Below are 17984 nucleotides of genomic sequence, written 5' to 3' on the forward strand. Positions count from 1 at the left end.
GGAACTGGCAGAGAAAGCTTCCCGGCTTTGGGAACTGAAGGGATTTTGTGGAGGGTCTCTGGAGGTGTCTTGAAATGGGGTGCCTTTTACTAACTGGCTCCACAGAGAGGCTGTTGCAGGTACTGGTGAAAGGACAGCTCCTGGTACTCTGGAGAGGGAGGCTTATGTCGTTAGAGCTGATGGGCCCTGGGGACTAGTCACAGCATTACTCCCCACCCCACCCCACCCCCTACTTTGTGTTTGTGAGACTGTAACCCCAGGCTTGGTTACAATGGAAGGTAACAGATAGCAGAGGTCTTGGGTCTGAAGTCCCCCCAGGGCTGTAGTTGTTCTGATGGTGGCTGGTGCTCTGAGGGGCCTGGAAGAAATGACTGCAACCTAGCTCACTGCACTGTGTCCTGACTGGCTCAGCAAGCAGAGCACAATAGGGAGAATGCGCATCTGGGCCCTGCTCTGTATCCTCTTTGGATTTGATTCCTACAGCCCTGATCTGCCCATAACCACCGCTCCTCTTCATGGACAGCCATGTGCCACTCTGGGGAGCAGTTTGCCCTATTCTAGTGCTACTGAGGGAGCCTACGTATGTTTGTGGTACAGAAGAAGCATTCAGCCTCCTGTCCCAGGGCTGGAGCATGCTGGCTCTGCAAGGTTCGACAGGTGGACATAGGAGTCAGTGGATGACTCTAGAATGGCCCTGAGAATGGCTGCAAAATGGGCACGAGGATGAACGAAACTGGCAGCTACTCAGAGGGCCTGTGTGTCCCCTGGGTTGGGGGACCTGCAGGGGGGGTTGGCTAGGGTTACAGTGTGAACTGTCCTTGCTATGCTGCTGTGTTGTTCCCTGTGAGTTCCTGTTTCTTTACTGTCCCCTCTCTCTCTGCCCACACAGGTTGAGTTCTCTCTGGACACCCTTCAGAAATCCCCTGTCAAAGGCTGGTTCAGGCTCCTGCCCTTCCCCAATGCTGAGGAGGATGCTGGGTAAACAGTAAAAACAGTGAGCCTAGGGTGCCACCTTTAGCACCTGAAGGAAAGATCAGAGAGAGAAAGCATGGGTTAGGGTCCTGGCTCTGGTTAAGGTGGAGCAGGGGTCGGCACTTAGGACTCCTGGGTTCTTTGCTCAGGTCTGGGAGGGGATGTGTGGTTCAGGATCAGAGCACTGCAGCTGTCAGTTGTCTCCCGGATCCTGTTCCTAGCTGCCCTCGATCCATGTTCTCATCTTGGGGGAATCATGTCTCTGTCCTGTGCCTCAGTTTCCACAACTGTAGAGTGTGGCTTTCTGACACTGCCTGCCCTCAGAGGAGTCATTTATCCCCAGAGCTTCTGTCACCTTCCCATACATGCTCAATGGGCACTGAAGAGGTGAAGGAGCTGCCTTTGCATTTGAATAGTGTGTGAGTTTTGCTTCTTCCCCCAGTCTCTGGGGTCTGTTAATGCAAAATAACCCTTGCACCTTTGCTCCTGACCTAGCAGGAGCCAGCCAGACTGCTTAGCTGTTTTCAGATAAGCCCATGCTGGGTTGGGGCTTTGAGTCTGGAACAGAGCAGACCCAGGAGCTATCAGGCAGCAGCTCTGATCTTCTGGCACATACTGAAATGCTCCAGTGCTGAGTGAACTCTGAGGAGCACCTTCATTTTACTGCCATTCATCTTGCCTTAAAATAGGAAAGTTAGAGACTCGGAGGGATGAACGGATAGATGGCTGGATGGAAAGGTCACTGGGTGTCTCTGTTGCTTCTTTAACTAATGCCAGTGTGACTCACCAAAACAGGGTCCTTGCTGAAAGGAGGGAGTGGGGGAAAAGGACTATATCCCTCCCTTGGGGGAAGCACACCAGTGCCCAGGTGTTGTGCTGTAGCTGGGGCACTGATATCAAGAGGCACAGCATGACCAAGGGGAAGCTCCCTTGTCATGGGGCAGGGGCCAAGCTCTGCTGGAGGATTCTTGGCTTTGGTTTTATGCTTCAGCCTTGAAGGTATTTGGGTATGAGAGGTAGGGCATAGCCTTGGCTGAAGATGAGCTGCTCACTGGCCTGGTTCAAGTACAAGGGTGATGCCCCTTGTGTCATTGCAGAGGGAAGCTGGGTGCCCTGAGGCTGAAAGTCCAACTGGCTGAGGACCGGATCCTGCCCTCTATGTACTACCAGCCCCTCATCGAGCTCCTCGTAGAATCCATCCTGTGCCCGGCTGAGGTGGGTCCCAGCTGCCTCCCTTGTTTGGTGTCATCACGCAGCCATGGCTCTCTGAGCCACGTGCTAATAAGACGAGCAGGGGTCGATGAACAGCAGGGGTAGGAAGTGGACATGGTGGCAGGGTGCAGAGCAGTAGGTGCAGGGGATGGGGACCTTGGAAGTTTCTCACTGCTGCAGTATCTGTGCACCAGCAGGAGCTACAGGGTGCCCTTGCCACAGTGCCCCTGCCCAGCAGCCCTGCACAACTCCTACAGTGCCTGTAAGGAGCCAGGGAAGCGCCCATGAGGTGAAGTGCTGCCTGCCCACCCACCTGAAGCAGAGCACAGGCATCCCATGATGAGAGAGCCTCCATACCTCATAGGAAAGCAGGGCTGGAAGAGACAGTCATCTAGTCAAGCCACCTGCTCAAGGCAGGAAGCCTGCCTAGGCTCCCTGGGAACTCTCCCAGCTTCCTCCCAGGTCCTTGGACCTTCTTCTCTGCCCCAGTTTCAGAGGTCTGATCTAGCACCCACCAGCATCACAGGCAGTGTTTCCAGTGGATGCAGGGCTCACTGGAGCAGCCTGGCAGTTGTTGGTCTCCACTCTTCAGCCTGGAGTAGGCTCTGAGGTATCCCTTTTGAGCAGGGAGATGGCAGCCTTATAGGAGTAGGAAGTCAGCAGTGACCCGAATGGCATGGGCCTGAACTTGCTCTCTGCCCAGCCCAACCCAATTCAAATCATCTCATGCTCATCCCCATGTATCTCTTCTGCATCTCTTTTCCCACAGACCCACCCAGAGGTCTCCTGTATTATACTGAACCTAGGATGTGGGTCAGAACCAACCCCCCCCCCCCCCCAAATCCCCCCGGGCCCGTGTACCCCCCCTCTAAAATCCCCCCAAATATCCTGTGGACCTGGTACACCCCCTTTAAAGCATCCTCACTCCAGAGTGCTCTGCAGTGGGGTATCCAGATGGCAAAGGGTTAACCCCAGGGAGAAATGAGGATTAAAAGCAGAAAGCAGCTCTTCCCCCTTGCCCTGGCTGCATGTATGAGCACAGGGAAGTGCAAAGCCTTTAGAATGATGATTGCAGACAGATAAATCTCCAGCTAACAGGCTGCCTGTCCTCCTCTCCTCTCACATTCAATAAATACATCCATGCACTGCAGGGGGGTCCTTGCCTTGGGAATGAACTAGGGTCCATTTAAAGCCCTGCCTGGCTGGAAGTATGGGGCAGTTGGGGAATGGGAGTGGGTCAGGTCCATACAGATCTATGGTTTGTCCCTAGGCAGTGTCATGGGATTGGATCCAGGGCTGGCTGTGGGTGTGGGGTGCACCAGTCATCTCTGGATGGCAGGTTTCTTGCTCTAGATTCTGCAGCATAAGGACCTAGGGGTTATAGTGGACAATAAGCTGGATATGAGCTAACAGTGTGCCTTTGTTACCAAGAAGGCTAATGGCATACTGGGCTGCATTAGTAAGAGTGTTGCCAGCAGGTCAAGGGAAGTGATTATTCCCCTCTATTCAGCACTGGTGAGGCCACATCTGGAGTACTGTGTCCAGTTTTGGGCCCCCCCACTACAGAAAGGATGTGGATAAATTGGAGACAATCCAGTGAAAGGCAAAGAAAATGGTTAGGGAGCTAGGGCACTGACTTCTGAGGAGAGGCTGAAGGAAGTGGGTTTATTTAGTATACAGAAGAGAAGACTGAGGGGGGATTTGATCCTTTAATTACCTGAAGGGTGGTTTCATAGAAGATGGAGCTAGACTGTTCTCAAGGGTGTCAGATGACAGAACAAGGAGCAATGGTCTCAAGTTGCAGCAAGGGAAGTTTAGGTTGGATATTAGGAAAAACTTTCTCACTAGGAGGGTGGTAAAGCACTGGAATGGGTTACCTAAAGAGGTGGTGGAATCTCCATTCTTGGAGGTTTCTAAGACCCAGCTAGACAAAGCCCTGGCTGGAATGATCTAGTTGGAGATGGTCCCGCTTTGAGCGGGGGGTTGGATTAGATGACTTCCTGAGGTCCCTTCCAACCCTAATTTTCTGTGATTCTGTGAACCTGGAGGCACAAGCTGTAGATGCTTCCAGCCCAGGGCTCCCCAGACTCTTGCCCTCCATGGGTCCAATTGCTGACAAGAGATGCTTCGCTAGGGCTGAAATGAGGTGCAAAACCTCAGGCCCAAGGAACAGCCCCAAGCCAAACCCCCCAGTAGTTCCTACCCCCACCCACTCCTAGGGGCAGCACAGTGCAGGGGTGGCAGTGACCACACTCTGTGGCAGGACTCCGCAGCTGCTGCTGCATCCTGCTGCTGCCAGCCTCTTGCCCGTTCTGCAGCTCCTGCTCCTGGCTGCCCAGTGCCAGCCAGCTGCCAAGTTGCCCAGTGCTGGGGGTTCAGGCGCCCTCTGCTGGTTCAGCCTTGAGTTGCAGAAGCCTAGTAGCAAGTGCTGGCTTCCAAATAAGATGGTGAGACCTTTGCTGCATTGAGTGGCACAGCTGGAGAAGGGGCAGAGGAGGTGGAAGAACAGATCCAGCCCTTCCTGAGGTGGGGCAGACAGGGGTGGGCCTCCCCAAGGCAGCACAGAGCCAGCCCTTTCCAGGGCATGTGGCGGAGGTGTGCCCATCCAGCACTGCTGCCCTGCTGTGTTGCAGGAGGAGCACGTCACTCCATTGGCCATCCTGGAGGAGATCAGCTCTGTGGAAAGCCGCCAGGATGTGGCCATGAAGCTGGTGAAGATCTTCCTGGGACAAGGCCTGGCTGTGCCCTTTCTGGACTACCTCAACCTGCGGGAGGTGACCAGGACCAGTAAGTGCTGGCCCCTGGGCCTCCTGAGGGCTCTTGGATCCCAGGCCCTGACTGAAGGGGACCCAAAGGAAACCACAACCCTGCCAAGCAGGCCTGACTTTGTGGTGTGTGGTGGGGTCTCTTGATCCCTGACCCAGAGCACTGGACATCACTTTTCTTAGGAAGCTGAGGGATGGGGTCAGTGTTAGTAGACCTGAAGTCAGCTTTGAACTCATTGTGGCTCCTTCCCTGCTTGCTGCTTCCTTGTGCACTTCCTGGTCACTCTCCTCTTGCTACTGCTGGGAACACAAACCTGTTGGAAATCAGAGCAAGCTTGTGACACCACCTCTTGGATCCAAGTATATGGGCCCCAGGTTGGTTGGGGAGGGGGAACCTCCTACCCTTTTCAAGCCACAAATACCCCTTGCTTCACACTGGGACCTGGCAAATCATGTCTCCCATCCTCACCCATCATTGACTGCTTTCCTCAGCTCTACTGGTGCTTCTTGTTTGGGCCTAAGGTACTCTTGTGTTTCCATAGAAACCCCCAGACTCTGTGGTGAGTGGTGGGGACAGGAGAATGGGTCATGGGACCTAAGCACTGAGCACATTTGATGCAGAATTCAGGGTAGATGTGCACCTTATAGACTAACTACATCAGATGTATAGAAAGCATAAGCCCCAAACTTGGCACTGTTTGACAGATGGAGATGGTGAGGTTTGAGGCAGGTTTGAAGACAGTTCTGGTCTCCCTCTGGGAGTCTGTGGAGCAAGGAAGGCTTCGCTGGGCCAGCATTGTGGAAGCCAGCCCAGGTGCATCTCCTCTCCTCATGAGGAAGAGCTGGTGTGAGGCCAGTGTGTTGCCAGGCTGGGTGTCTGGGGCCCTGGGCTGGGAGCCAGGATGCTGGGGTTCAATTCCTCCTTCTGCCACTGATCTACTGTGTGACCTTAGGCAAGTCAGTTTTCCCCTCCTCTGTCTTGTATCATGACATGGTAGGTTCTGTACCCTACAGAGGCTGATTCCTTATGTGTCTGTACAGTACCAGGCACGGTGGAATCCCAGTGTCAAGATCTAGACTACCAAAAACTGAAAAATAGGAGTGACAATGCCCTCTCCCCTCAGGTACTTATAATCTAGTTCAGAAGATCATGATTGCTCTGCCTTTGTAGTGGGCTGAACTGGGCTCTGGATCCAGGCACCCCATCTGTGGTCCAGGTCTGGATTCTGTATCCAGCCAGTTGTAATCTGTCCCTAACACTTGGTGAGCACTTGCCAAGGGAACATCCTATCACCTCAGCACCCATTGATAGCAGTGTGTGGGTGGTGCCAGTGAGCCTGGTGCCAGCTGGTGTCAGTACCTAGGTGGCGACAGGCACCAGGCCATAGCGGGAGCTATCTCTAGGGTTGTGCAGCTGGGCAGGGTGGTCATGGTGATCAGGGTGCTCTCTTGGCTGCCTGCCTGACCCTGCAGGATGAAGTCCATTGGCAGTGCCTGTCCAGTGAGGGCCTTTGTGTCTGCTTGAGACTTGGTACGTGGTGGGGATGAGAATGGATGACATTAAGCCCTTGTTCTCACTCATGCCTTTCCCGCCCTTGAAGTAGGGCTGAAGGGAAGCTCCTGGTGTCTTTAAGGTAGCTGTGGGCAAAATATGGCCCATGGGCCAGATCTAGCCCACCAAGGGATTTTGCCTCAGCCCCACCTGGTCCAGGCATGGGGGAGGGCAAACCAGGTCATGGCTTCTGCAGCCAGTCCCACTGCCCCCAGGTGTGCAGCAGGGCTGGGGCAGCACGGCAGATGGACTCGCTTCCCCGCAGCCCTCACAGCAGTGGCTCCTTCTGGCTGTCACTGGCAATGTCTGCCACTGCCGCTGCTGGATCTGAGCCTGCTGCCCGGGCACCCCAGCCTGTCCACCCCACACCTGCTGCCGGGTGTACCGGATGGAGCAGGGTATGGGCAGATGGACAGGGTTGCAGGCAGGCAGGAAGCAGCATCTGGGAACCAGACAGGTGGGTGGGGCCAGGGCCAGGTCTGGGGCTGGGGCCAGGATCAAGATCATAGGACAGTGAAAGTGTGGGGCTGGGATCCAGGGCAGAACCTAGATCCACTACCCACATGTCCTGGCGACGGGTGCTGGCTCTGCAGGCAGGGGTGTGTAAGAAGCAGATTGTGGCTCAGTCCTGGGCCCCAGCTTCATGCTGTCACCACCCCACGATCCTGATCCTGGTCCTGGTCCTGGTGCTGCCTGCCTCTCCTGCTCCCAGAAGCCACACCGCACTTGCCCACGGCCTCATCCCATGCACTCAGCTGCACAGTCCTGTCCATGGAACTAGTGCCCATCACAGGGAATTGCAGGCAGTGGATCATGGCTATGCCCCAGGCCACAGACCCACATTGTCACTATCCAGTGATCCTGATCCCAGCCCTGCCCACAGCCCTATGCACACATCCAGCTCCTGAATGCCATTCTCTGCCCACAACCCCATCCCATCCACCAGGCTGAGTGCCAGGCAGAGCCATCTGGGAAGTTTTGGTGAGCTATTGCGGGTGGAGGGGGTGGGGAAGGTGGTGCTGACCAGGTCCGCAACAGCTCACCAAAACTCTCCAAGTGGCCTTCCAGCCCAAATAATTGCCCATCCCTGCTTTAAGGTGTCTTTATATTCCAGGGCTTGCCCAACCTCCCGTGAAAATCAGAGCTGCCTCTGGGTTGTTCTAACATACTTTTCCTCATATGTGCTGGAGCCTTTCCAGTCTTTGAAGACCCATCTGCTGCCCTTTGCTGGCTCCTTTCAGTATCTTTCTCTCTCTCCCTCTGCCACTGGCCTACAGGCTGAAAGCAGTGACAGTTTGCCTCAAGGTACCTTTGCCTTTGCTGCTGGAACAGTGCCTGGCGAGGCTTAGTCTTGCAGCACATTGTGGGATGGAGTCAGCACACAAGGCACTGTGGTGCTCAATGCCATGGGAGCAGTCAGTCCAGTGTGTTCAATGATGCCCAGGTTGCTGCTGGTCTGGAAACCCATCTTGTGCTCTTTTCTTCCAGCTGACCCAAACACACTCTTCCGCTCCAACTCGCTGGCTTCCAAATCCATGGAGCAGTTCATGAAGGTAAGCAGACAAGAGAGCGTCCCAGCAAATTCTGGGAAATCTGGTGTTGCCAATAATAACTCCCATCTGTGCCATCTCATTGAGCCAAGAGTTTTCTAGGAGTTTATGACCGTTGCTCTTGGTTTTCCCCTGGGGCACTTTGGTGACAATGATTTGGTGAACAGTTGTTCGCCTAGCCCCTGATGCTCTCCCCTGATATATTTGTAAGCTGCCACCAAATTCCCCCAAAGTTTTCTCTTTTCTAGGCTGAATAGTCCCATATCTGTCAGGCTTTCCTCATATGACTTGCTCTTCAGGCCTCTAATAATACAAGTGGCTCTTCTCTGGACTCTCTCAAGCTTCTCCCATTTCATTCTGGCTTCTCTTCAGCCTTCTTTCCTTTTTCTCTTCTCTTCCCTTCCTGGTCTCCCCTGTACTTGCTTCCTCACCATTTCTCTCTTGTCACTGGACCCTTCTTGTTCCCTGCAGGTGGTTGGGATGCCCTACCTCCACGAGGTCCTCAGGCCAATCATAAACCGCATCTTTGAGGAGAAGAAGTATGTTGAGTTGGATCCCTGTAAGATTGAGATGAACCGTACCAGGTGAGTGCAGGGGCTGCAGAGGTCTGCGCTTGTCTAAACTTGAAGTAACTTCACTGGGTATGGTGCACTGGCTCCAAATCTGTGCAGCTGTGGCCAGGAGCAAGGTCTGTCTGTAGGATCATCCGTTCAGAGGGAAATGCGCCAAAGAGCCAGTTGCAGTGGCTTCTCCATGATCACTTTGCTGCCCAGAGGGAAATCCCAGTGCACCCTTTTCCAAACATCTACACTCTCCCCAAACCCCTGGAGAGGCAAACTTCTGAGGTGGTCTTGCATATCCAGTGACTTGGGTCCAAATGAAGGGATCACCATCTGAGTTTCCTTCAGAGAGGTTCCTACTGACTGGGGATGGTTCGGATGCTGACAGCACCTTGCCTGCTCTGGCAACTGTAGAAAGGTGGGATCAGTCTTGAAGGCAGGCAGCTCCTCATTGCACTATCAGGGGTGTCCACCTTGAGAGGTGTGCGCTGTGCGTAACCTGAGATCCATCTGGGCTCGATGGAAAATGAGCTTTTTAACTGACTCTGTTCTGAGGAAAACCTACATTGGCATTGGAGGTAGAAGGGAGCACTTTTATCTCTGCTGAGATGGGAGCAGGTCCACCAGCCTGAGACCTGCTCAGCAGCAAATTGAACCTGAAAAAAATACAAACCTGTCAGGGGAGCCCTGTGCTGTGCTGTGCTGTGATTGGGGTTCCCATGGGGATAGGATGCGGGGTTAGAAGGACTGCTGCACCAGGCATTTGGACATGCTGACCCTTCCATTTTAGAATAACCCGTAGGGAGCACGGTCATGCCAGGATAGCTGGAAGCAGGATGGTTTCTCTAGACTGGGGGTGTCTGATTGGACTTTCTTCCATCTGTCTCAAAGGAACCATGAATCTAAGACAGTGGAGGAGATCACTGGAGGCAAAGTCAGAAGGGGTCAGAGGAGCAAGAACACATGTCTCGGAGAGAAGGGAAGAGATGGGTGCGGGAGGTGTCTCAGGGCAGGCATGGGCATGGGATCAAGATCCTGCATGCCCCAATTAGATGTGACAAATTAGTAAAACAGTGACACATGGAACCCAGCATAATTCACAGTTACTTTTTCCCACTTAACTGTGCTAATTTAAGCAGAGAAAAGTGAGTCTGGCAAGCGATTTATACCTCTAAAAATAACCCAGTGGCATGCTAATGGCCTCTGCAGGCTGGATCTGCAGGCTGTGGAGCCAGGGAGCCTTGAGGTTTGGGAAGCAGGCACCCGTCACCGCCAGCAGGGAAGGGGAGAGGATTCTGAACCCTGGGGTTGCAAATCTAGGATCATTCTCTGTCCACCTTCTGCTTGCCCCAGACTGAGATGGGGAGAGGGAGGGCAAGGAGAAAAATTAATCCCCTGTCTCCAGTGCCTTTGGAATACACTCCCCTTCTTCAGCACAGCTGCCCAGGGAACTTGGGAGGGCCCTTCTGTGGCCTGGAGCTAAACCCCACTGAGATGATGGGTCCCAGTTTTGAGTGGAGTAGTTTTCATGCCTGAGTGTTGGCTGCTTGAGTTCAGTTCTCTTCCAGTGAGGAAAGCTGTTCTAAGTAGGACAGAGCAATGTATGCTGTGGTGTGTTGCCATGCCAGGATGCTGCTGTGCATGGAGGCAAATGGGCCAGCAGGTAGCTCTTCTCTTCTTGGTCACTGCTTTGACTCCCTCACAGTCACTACCAGCTGCCTGGTGACAAGAGATGGGCAGGTTGGTCTCAGCATGGTCTCTAGAGAGTATGCATCAACCATTATAGTCACTGCTAACTGATCTCCATGTTGTTCAGCTCAGCAGAAAAGTGCCAGTTTGAATGGTCCTTGTAAACTGAGTCCCCTCCCTCCCCAGAGGTGTTGCCTCCTTCTAGCCTTGAGGAGGCACCAGGCAAAACACCCTGTCCTGCTCCTATCCACAATGCACCTGTTCTGCAGATGATCCATATAGGCTCTGTAGGTGATCCATGCTGCCTGTCAGCCCAGTCTTGATTTCACTTGGTGCATTTGAGGGTGAAAGACTAGGTTAGGGACTATTTAGAAAAGCTGGACATGTACAAGTCCATGGGGACAGATGTGATTCATCCAAGGGTGCTGAGAGAGTTGGCTGATATGATTTCTTGAAGGGCACTGTGAAGATGAGTCAGGCCCAGCAAACCTTTCTAGTTGGAAGCCAGTATTTGTGGGTGAACAGAGGATCACTATGACCAGAACTGTAATTTGCACCTTGCATGGGCTGGAATTTACTCGGGGAGTTCAGTGTGTACAGCGAGGGAGTTCTGCACGGTCATGGGCTCATTTTCAAGGTAGTTTCACAGTCTTTGGGCCTGCTTAGTGCCGAATTCTAGCTGCTAGTGAGTCCTGCTTTTCAGATCTAAGGCTGTATGTATTCTTCATCCCCCAGAACCACCTTCCCCATAGGACTGTATTCCAGAATCTAACCCCGGAGTCACCTGGATTTCAAGTATCCAAGCACCCCATGTTCCACTGAGAGAGGCCATGAGTACTCATTACTCCAGAAAATGTGGTTATAAGCTCCCAGCCCTTACTGATCCAAACAGACCCTTCCATCTGGAGCCTGGCACAATACCTCTGACACTGACAAACTGCCCCATTCATCCTAATTGGGCATTGAATCTGAAATCTGCAATTGAAATGACAACTTGTTAATTATTTCACAATGGTTTGTTTTAGCCAAAGAATCTAACCCACACTTCCAACTGACCTCTTCTCCCCCTGCTTTCCTCTACACTGATGCCACATCTCCACTCCCTGCTGGATAGCAGTGCTCTGTCAATGCAGACATCTGCAATGCAAAGAAACTAAGGGATAGCAGAAAATATATGGAATAGCCCAGAAGCTACTATGCTGATTGCATTAGCAAGGTCATTGTACCTTTCTTCAAAATGTTGTTTAAAAGAATGGGCCCAAAATTTGAGACTGAAATCTTCAGTGTACCACAGGAGTTTACTGTGGGATCTTGACTTGGAAAACTAGGCAATCCACCCACCCTGAAGTAGGGGAAAGCTTTGTTTATCAGCTCAATAAAGCAAGAGAGACCATGCAGTGAAGGCTATTAGTGGGTTTACCATGCATCACTCTGGGTTTCCTTCCAGGCGGATATCCTTCAAGGGTTCACTGTCTGAGGCCCAGGTGCGGGAGAGCAGCCTGGAGCTCCTGAAGGGATATCTGAGTGACATCATGGAGTCCATCATTGGCTCGGTGGAGAAATGTCCACCAATCATGAGAGTGGCCTTCAAGCATCTACACAAACAGGTCGAGGACCAGTTTCCAGAGGCAGAGCACGAGGTCTGGCAGCTGTGGAGGGGGTGGTGTGAGTAGGGTGGAAGGGGCAGGGATGGGGTTACAAGAGTCAATCTACAGGCGTGCCCATGGCTTTATAGCCAGCCATCAAGGATTGGACAGTGATTCTCAACCAGGGGTTGGGGCACCCCGGGGTGCCATCAGGTCCTTTGAAGGGTGTCACAAGGTGTGAGAAGATAGTGAGATGTGAGGAGATAAGCAGATGAGCTAAGCAAGTAAGCCGGGCTTGTCTCTGCCTAGATAATCCCCCACCCCTACTGCTTAGCCCCTGTTTAAGGAGATAAACACTATAACATATAAATTAGTTTTTGAAATTGGGTGCCACTAAATTCACAAAGGTTATGGAGGGTATCTTGTATCCAGTGAGGTTGAGAACCATTGCTCTGGTGATGGACTACATAAGCGGGTACTGCCCTGCTGCTGCTACCTCCATTGGGGAGAGGTCAGTTGTTCAAGTGGTAGAAGCCTCTGCTTTGGGATTAGGGATCCCTGCTTTGGTTGCCAGTGGTGGCCAGCCAGGGGGTCATTACACCAGGATCTCATAGTACTTTGTTTAATTATCAGTGAATTAGGGCTCATTGCCTTCCCTTTCAAGTGCATCAGGGAATCAGTGGCAGAGCTGTGAAGAGCACCCAGGAATCCTATATCCCATAATCCCCCTCATACTCTTGATAGCTTGGTTCTGGTGCCTTCTACCTCGCTCCAGTGCCCCACAGCTTGTCTGGCCCAGCCATCCTTCATTGCCCCACTGAGCCTATGTGAGCATGGGGGAGGGGCACCATTCCCTTAATGGTGACAGCAAATCCCTGGAGACATAAATTCCCATTCCCTCAGGATGTGAAGTACATCGCCATCAGTGGCTTTCTATTCCTCCGCTTCTTCGCTCCTGCCATCTTGACTCCAAAGCTGTTCAACCTCCGGGACCAACATGCTGACCCCCGGACCAGCCGCACGCTTCTGCTCCTGGCCAAGGTATGTGCTCGGGAAGGAGAGAGGATAGGTATCCTGCTTTTTTTATCACCATGGCATGTCTCTGTAATGTGTGTTGGGGATCCTGGCCCTTTGGATCACATCCTCTCCTCAGAAGTCCACCAAAAGAGCTAGAGGTGCCAAGAAGCCAGGCTTTCGGCTTGTGTGAATTTGCATTGAGTTCAGTGGAGCTATGCTGTTGGCTGAGGATCTGCCCCAGACATCCATTGCCTATATCTAATTATAGTGAATAAACACCATCACAGGGAGGAAGTGCCCAGTACTAACGGGCAGTGGTGGAGAGGAGGCCACAAGTGGTTGGAAGCGGAAGTGTGACCAATTCAAATGAAAATCAGGCACATTTTTTTACAGCAAGAATGATTCCCCAAGGCACCAAGCTACCAGGGCAAGTGGTAGCTTCTCCACTGATGGACCCAAGACTGGATGTCTTTCTAGAAGATGTCCCTTAGCCAAACACAAGCTAATGGGCTCAGTGATGGGGCAGCTGTGATGTTCTGTGGCCTGTGTTATAGGGAAAGTCAGACTGGACCTGATGGTCCCTTCTCACCTTAAAATCTGTTAGAACAAATGCTGCTTGTATCACAAAAGGCCATCTGACCTGCCCCTGCAGAACAAGCAACATCTGCTTGTGATCAATTGTGCAGATGTGTAATGTCCATAAAAAATAAAGGAAATAGCATAGTGTTGGTTGAGTTGTGCCCTGGAGTATTGATACAGATGCTGGGCAGAATTAATGTTGGCCTCAAATCAGTGTTGGGGATGTAGGGGTTGGGAGCGGTAGGGGTATATATGAGGGAACCATTTACTGGAGCATCTTGGTTGGACCACCCATGGCAGCCTTTCCTGTAGCATCCTAGGTCTGATTGTTCAGGAAAATCATCTGTGCTGGGCTGGGCTCCCCAGGAAATGTTCTGTATCCAACCTAGATATGGAACCATGTGGTGTATATACTGAGAGCCTGATGACTGTTGGAGCTGGCTGATTAGAGGACCTGTGTGAGAGAGCCCCTAAGTGTGCTGTTGTACAGCGTACTGCAGTTAGATACAGCAGCAAGGTGGGAAGCGATTCAGATCTCTGGGCCACATCCTCCACTAAGATTAGTGCAGCCCCTGATGCCACTAAGGCCACGTTGGGATCCGACCTATTGGTTTTAATCAATAGGTCATATCTCGGCACTCAGATCAAGAGTAGTCCTATGCTTACCTGGCAAGGGAAACACCGTGACCACTGAGGCGGTCTTCCTAGTCTTACCTGGGGAAGACTGCTGTCCTGACACGGGGATAGTACCTGCCAAGGTAATGTATAGTAAACCTCTCACTTAGCTGCTGGAGTGGGACGGTCTTAGCTTTATGCCCACTTTATGGAAAGGCAAGACTCCTCCCTAGCTTGCTCCTGTGGCCATATGCCTGAGGGCAAGCAAAACTCAGGGGCATCCGAACCCTGAGCCTCCAGGCTTGGGCCTGCAAGTAGGATGCCCGCCAAAGGATTTGGAAACATCTGAAGCCCCAGATGGGGGTGGAGGGTTTTTGCCAGTAGTAGGGCCACTTGTGGTTCTGGACTGACTCACGGATTTGGAATTTGATTTGGCAAATTTGGCTTGGAATATGGAAATTAAAACAAAAAAATGGTTTTAACCACCTCCTGTGAGTGGAAGAGGGAAGTGCTGTGTTGGGGGGGCCTGATGGAGAAGGAGAACCCATTCTTGTTGTCCGGCATGGTCAGTCTGATCTCCAGTCAAGAGCCTCCCCTCCATGTCTCTCCTCTGAGAGCATCCCTGCTGCTGGAGGGCTACCAAACCTCCTTGCTGTGTGGCCTGATTGGCTTGGCCCCTGGAGTGGAGCCACAGGCTCGGGCAGTGGTCTGAGGGTTACCTCTAGGATTTTGAATGTCACCCCCCTGCATCCCGTGAACCCTTTAGTAGACCCACCCAGTGCTCTCTCGTATGCTTTTGAGTCTCTGGGCTTGGTTGTGATTGGCAGCTCCTCTGTGCTGGCACTCGCAAGGAATGACTAACCCAGACTGGAGGCTGGCACCCATCCCACTTCTCCATGTACCAGACTGGGGCAGGCCATGGGGGTAGGGAGGAATAGGATGCAGGAACTTAAACTGACTGTGGCAAGGAATGAATGTGTGGCACCACATGTGTACTGAAAGTGAGGTGTAGGGAGGGAAGGAGAGAATGGTTAACATGTAGAGAAGGTGTGGTGAGAGGAGAATGGGGAGGAGGTATCTTTTGCCCTTCCCTTTCTTCCTGAGGCCTGCCCAAACCATCCCCAGCCAGGGACATGCAGCTGTTTGTTTTGCTTTGAAAACTTTTATCATGCTGCTGCTGTGGGCCAGAGTCAAGGAAAGTCTCCTCTAAATAAAATGTGTATTGATTTCTTTATGCACCTTCGGCATTACCCAAGTGTGAGCCCCTTTCCAGAGAGGTCCCTGTTGCATAGTTCACAACCATAACATTCAGGCCACAGAGGAGCAGGAAAGACTATCTCCATGGTCTCTTGGGCTTGGCTTTACAGAAAGGCTCTTGGCCTAGGATTGTGATTTCGGGAAAAGGCTGGTCAGACATCAGTTGGGGAAGGATAAGGAAAAGTGAATCCTATATCTGTTGGACTAAGTGACTGGAGATCCCTTCCAGCCCTGCAGTTCTGATGCTACACTGTCCCTACCAACAGAGGCACCTTGTGTAGCAAACAGGTTCTCCTGCAGCCACACAGGCCCCCAACAGAGAGGAGGGAATAGAGTTGGGGATGCTGCAGGGAGAGGACCCAGCCCCACACTGTGACCCTCTCCCCCTTCTTCTCTTCTGCCAGGCAGTGCAGAGCATCGGCAACCTGGGCCTACAATTGGGGCATGGCAAAGAGCAGTGGATGGCTCCGCTGCACCCTTTCATCATTCCCTGTGTCAGCCATGTCAAGGACTTTCTGGACAAGCTCATTGATGTGGACAGCGAAAACGGTGAATCCTCTTGTGCCCAGGGGACTCGTGGGGGTCCTCTGAGCAGCTACAAATATCAGAATTGTCCTGAAGCATCTCCAGGGCTCAGGTGACATTAACGCCAGGGGCTTTGGTCTGGACATGTGGGACTGAGGAAGGCGGCAGGATCCCCTGGGTGACACTGTCCCTTTACAGCGGGCATCTGTTTGCTGATATACATCTTGCACATTCAACATCTCCAAGTCCCAGTGGTGGTGAAATCCTATCACTCAAGTTTTTCCTAGAGGCTGGTGCACAGTGGGGTAGGGACAAATTCACTGACACAGCTGAGCAAAGAGCTGATGTGTTTCTTGTGTGGGCCCAGCTTTCATGAGGATGTAACAACAAGCTATCCTCAGCCTCAGCATCAGCTTGGTGCTCAGATCCCCCTTGGATCCACCTGGGCCCCTAGTGACTCCAGACTTGTCCCATCTTTTAGAAGGGTTAGAAGTGGTTCCATCCTAGAATGAGGAGCCTCCTGGTAGCCCCAATACTGCCCTTCAGGGGCCCATCACTCCACTGCAATAAAGGAGAAACTCAGTGAGGGGGACAAGTCCCCCTCACCCTATTTCTGAATCCGAGAGGTAGGGCAAGTGGGCTGTGCCTCACACCAGAGGATATAGCTTGCGTGTGGGTATGTGCAAGGAGTTGCTTCTGGGAGTCTCCGACATGGCCAGACTGGACAGCCACTCCCCTATTCCAGCACAGCAGACTCACGCTGTTGCTATCACAGCAGGGCCTGGTGTCAGCAGGATCTGCTCAAGCATGTTTGGGCCTCGGAGAGGAAGAGCAAGGGAGAAGCTTGGTGAGGAGACCCGGACAGAGCAGGGATGTCCATTATGGTGCTGCAGTGTTCCCATTCCTGACAGCCAGAGGCTTCTGGCTAGAGGATCTTGCCCCTTTGCTCAGGGTCAGGCCAATTGCTGTGAGGTCAGGAAGGAATTTTACCCCATGGTCATGTTGGGGGGTTTTGGCTTTCCTCTGTATTTGGGGGTTTGGCCCTCTACCTGAGATCTCTTGAACAACCAGGGAGGCAGGACAGTGCTGTGAGTGGTGACCCCACACTCAACTCAGCTGCCCCCACCAGGGTGAGGGCAGGGCTTGGTCTTGCAGCCTGAGCAGATCCACATGGCTTCTAGCCACATCCCAAACCACACACTGGCTGCAGCATGCATGTCAGGGCTGTTCCTGTCTCTGCCCACAGCCAAGCAGCTCCCTCTGTCACCCACTGTTGAGTTATAAGATCTCATCATAGCACAGCATGATGGGCTGCACCAGGAAGCTTGAGATCTTTCTATGATGAGGGGTGACAGCATAATAGGAATGGGGACAGCTCCCAGGCAGCGCCAGCTTTGCCTTTTGGTTCATGGGGATGTAGTGCCCTTCTTTGGCCAAACCCAGTGGCTGCAGAGCTGGAGCAGCTGATTAGGGCTTCTGCAAGTTCTTCTGGTGTTTCTCTTACCTGTGGGACAAGTGGGTCTAGCTCCGTTGGTAATTGACCCCCTTGCTTCTCTGCTTGCCACAATCAGAGCAGAGCCTAGGTCAAGAAAGGTGGGATAACAGGTGGTTTTGCACCCAGCTTTGTGCACACGCTTGAAAACAGATCAGCAAAAGTACCTGAGAGCAACTCCTGAAGAAGCCAGCCCAGTTCCAAAGGGCCATGGAGTTGGGAGAGTCATGGTCAGGTGAGATGGGCACAGCCGGCATGGTCTGGTTCTGCTCAGAGCTAGGAGCCAGGGACAGATTGCACACATGAAAATGTAGAGGTTTCCAGAGGACTGGGCTTGGTAGGAAAATAACAGCTCCTTCTGGAGAGCACTGTGTTTGGGGCCTTTTCTGCCTGGCTTTGTGGGCGCCCTCAGCAGACCTCACCTTCTTCTAGCCCTAGGTTCTGTCACTCTGGCACCAAATGCAACCCCTTTCTGGGTCCCACAAGTGGCCTGAGTGCCTGAGCTGTGCTGTGTGGGATGGCAGGCACTGGGCCAGAGGGACTGGTGGAGGCTGGGGGTGGGCAAGCTGGTTGGGTAACTGCTCCCCCTCCTCCCCACAGCAGGTGAGGAGCA

General features: G+C 52.7%; 2 protein-coding genes across 2 annotated transcripts in view; one reads left to right on the forward strand and one right to left on the reverse strand.

The window, feature by feature from the left end:
• The window catches only part of RASAL1 (RAS protein activator like 1), a 44947-nt gene that overhangs the window by 18444 nt on the left and 8519 nt on the right, over positions 1-17984 (forward strand). The window contains exons 8-16 of the mRNA XM_025192724.1: positions 890-978; positions 2070-2187; positions 4818-4971; positions 7990-8054; positions 8523-8635; positions 11748-11940; positions 12790-12927; positions 15759-15903; positions 16671-16684. Coding sequence (XP_025048509.1) covers positions 890-978; positions 2070-2187; positions 4818-4971; positions 7990-8054; positions 8523-8635; positions 11748-11940; positions 12790-12927; positions 15759-15903; positions 16671-16684 — 1029 coding nt within the window. The remainder of the gene's footprint in view (positions 1-889; positions 979-2069; positions 2188-4817; positions 4972-7989; positions 8055-8522; positions 8636-11747; positions 11941-12789; positions 12928-15758; positions 15904-16670; positions 16685-17984) is intronic.
• Positions 5151-17984, reverse strand: part of DTX1 (deltex E3 ubiquitin ligase 1) — a 118779-nt gene continuing 105945 nt past the window's right edge. Inside the window, exon 10 of the transcript XR_003092031.1 lies at positions 5151-5263. The gene's annotated coding sequence lies outside the window, so the exon portion shown is untranslated. The remainder of the gene's footprint in view (positions 5264-17984) is intronic.

Source organism: Alligator sinensis, unplaced genomic scaffold (assembly GCF_000455745.1).
Source record: "Alligator sinensis unplaced genomic scaffold, ASM45574v1 scaffold216_1, whole genome shotgun sequence".
Taxonomy (NCBI): Eukaryota; Metazoa; Chordata; order Crocodylia; family Alligatoridae; genus Alligator; species Alligator sinensis.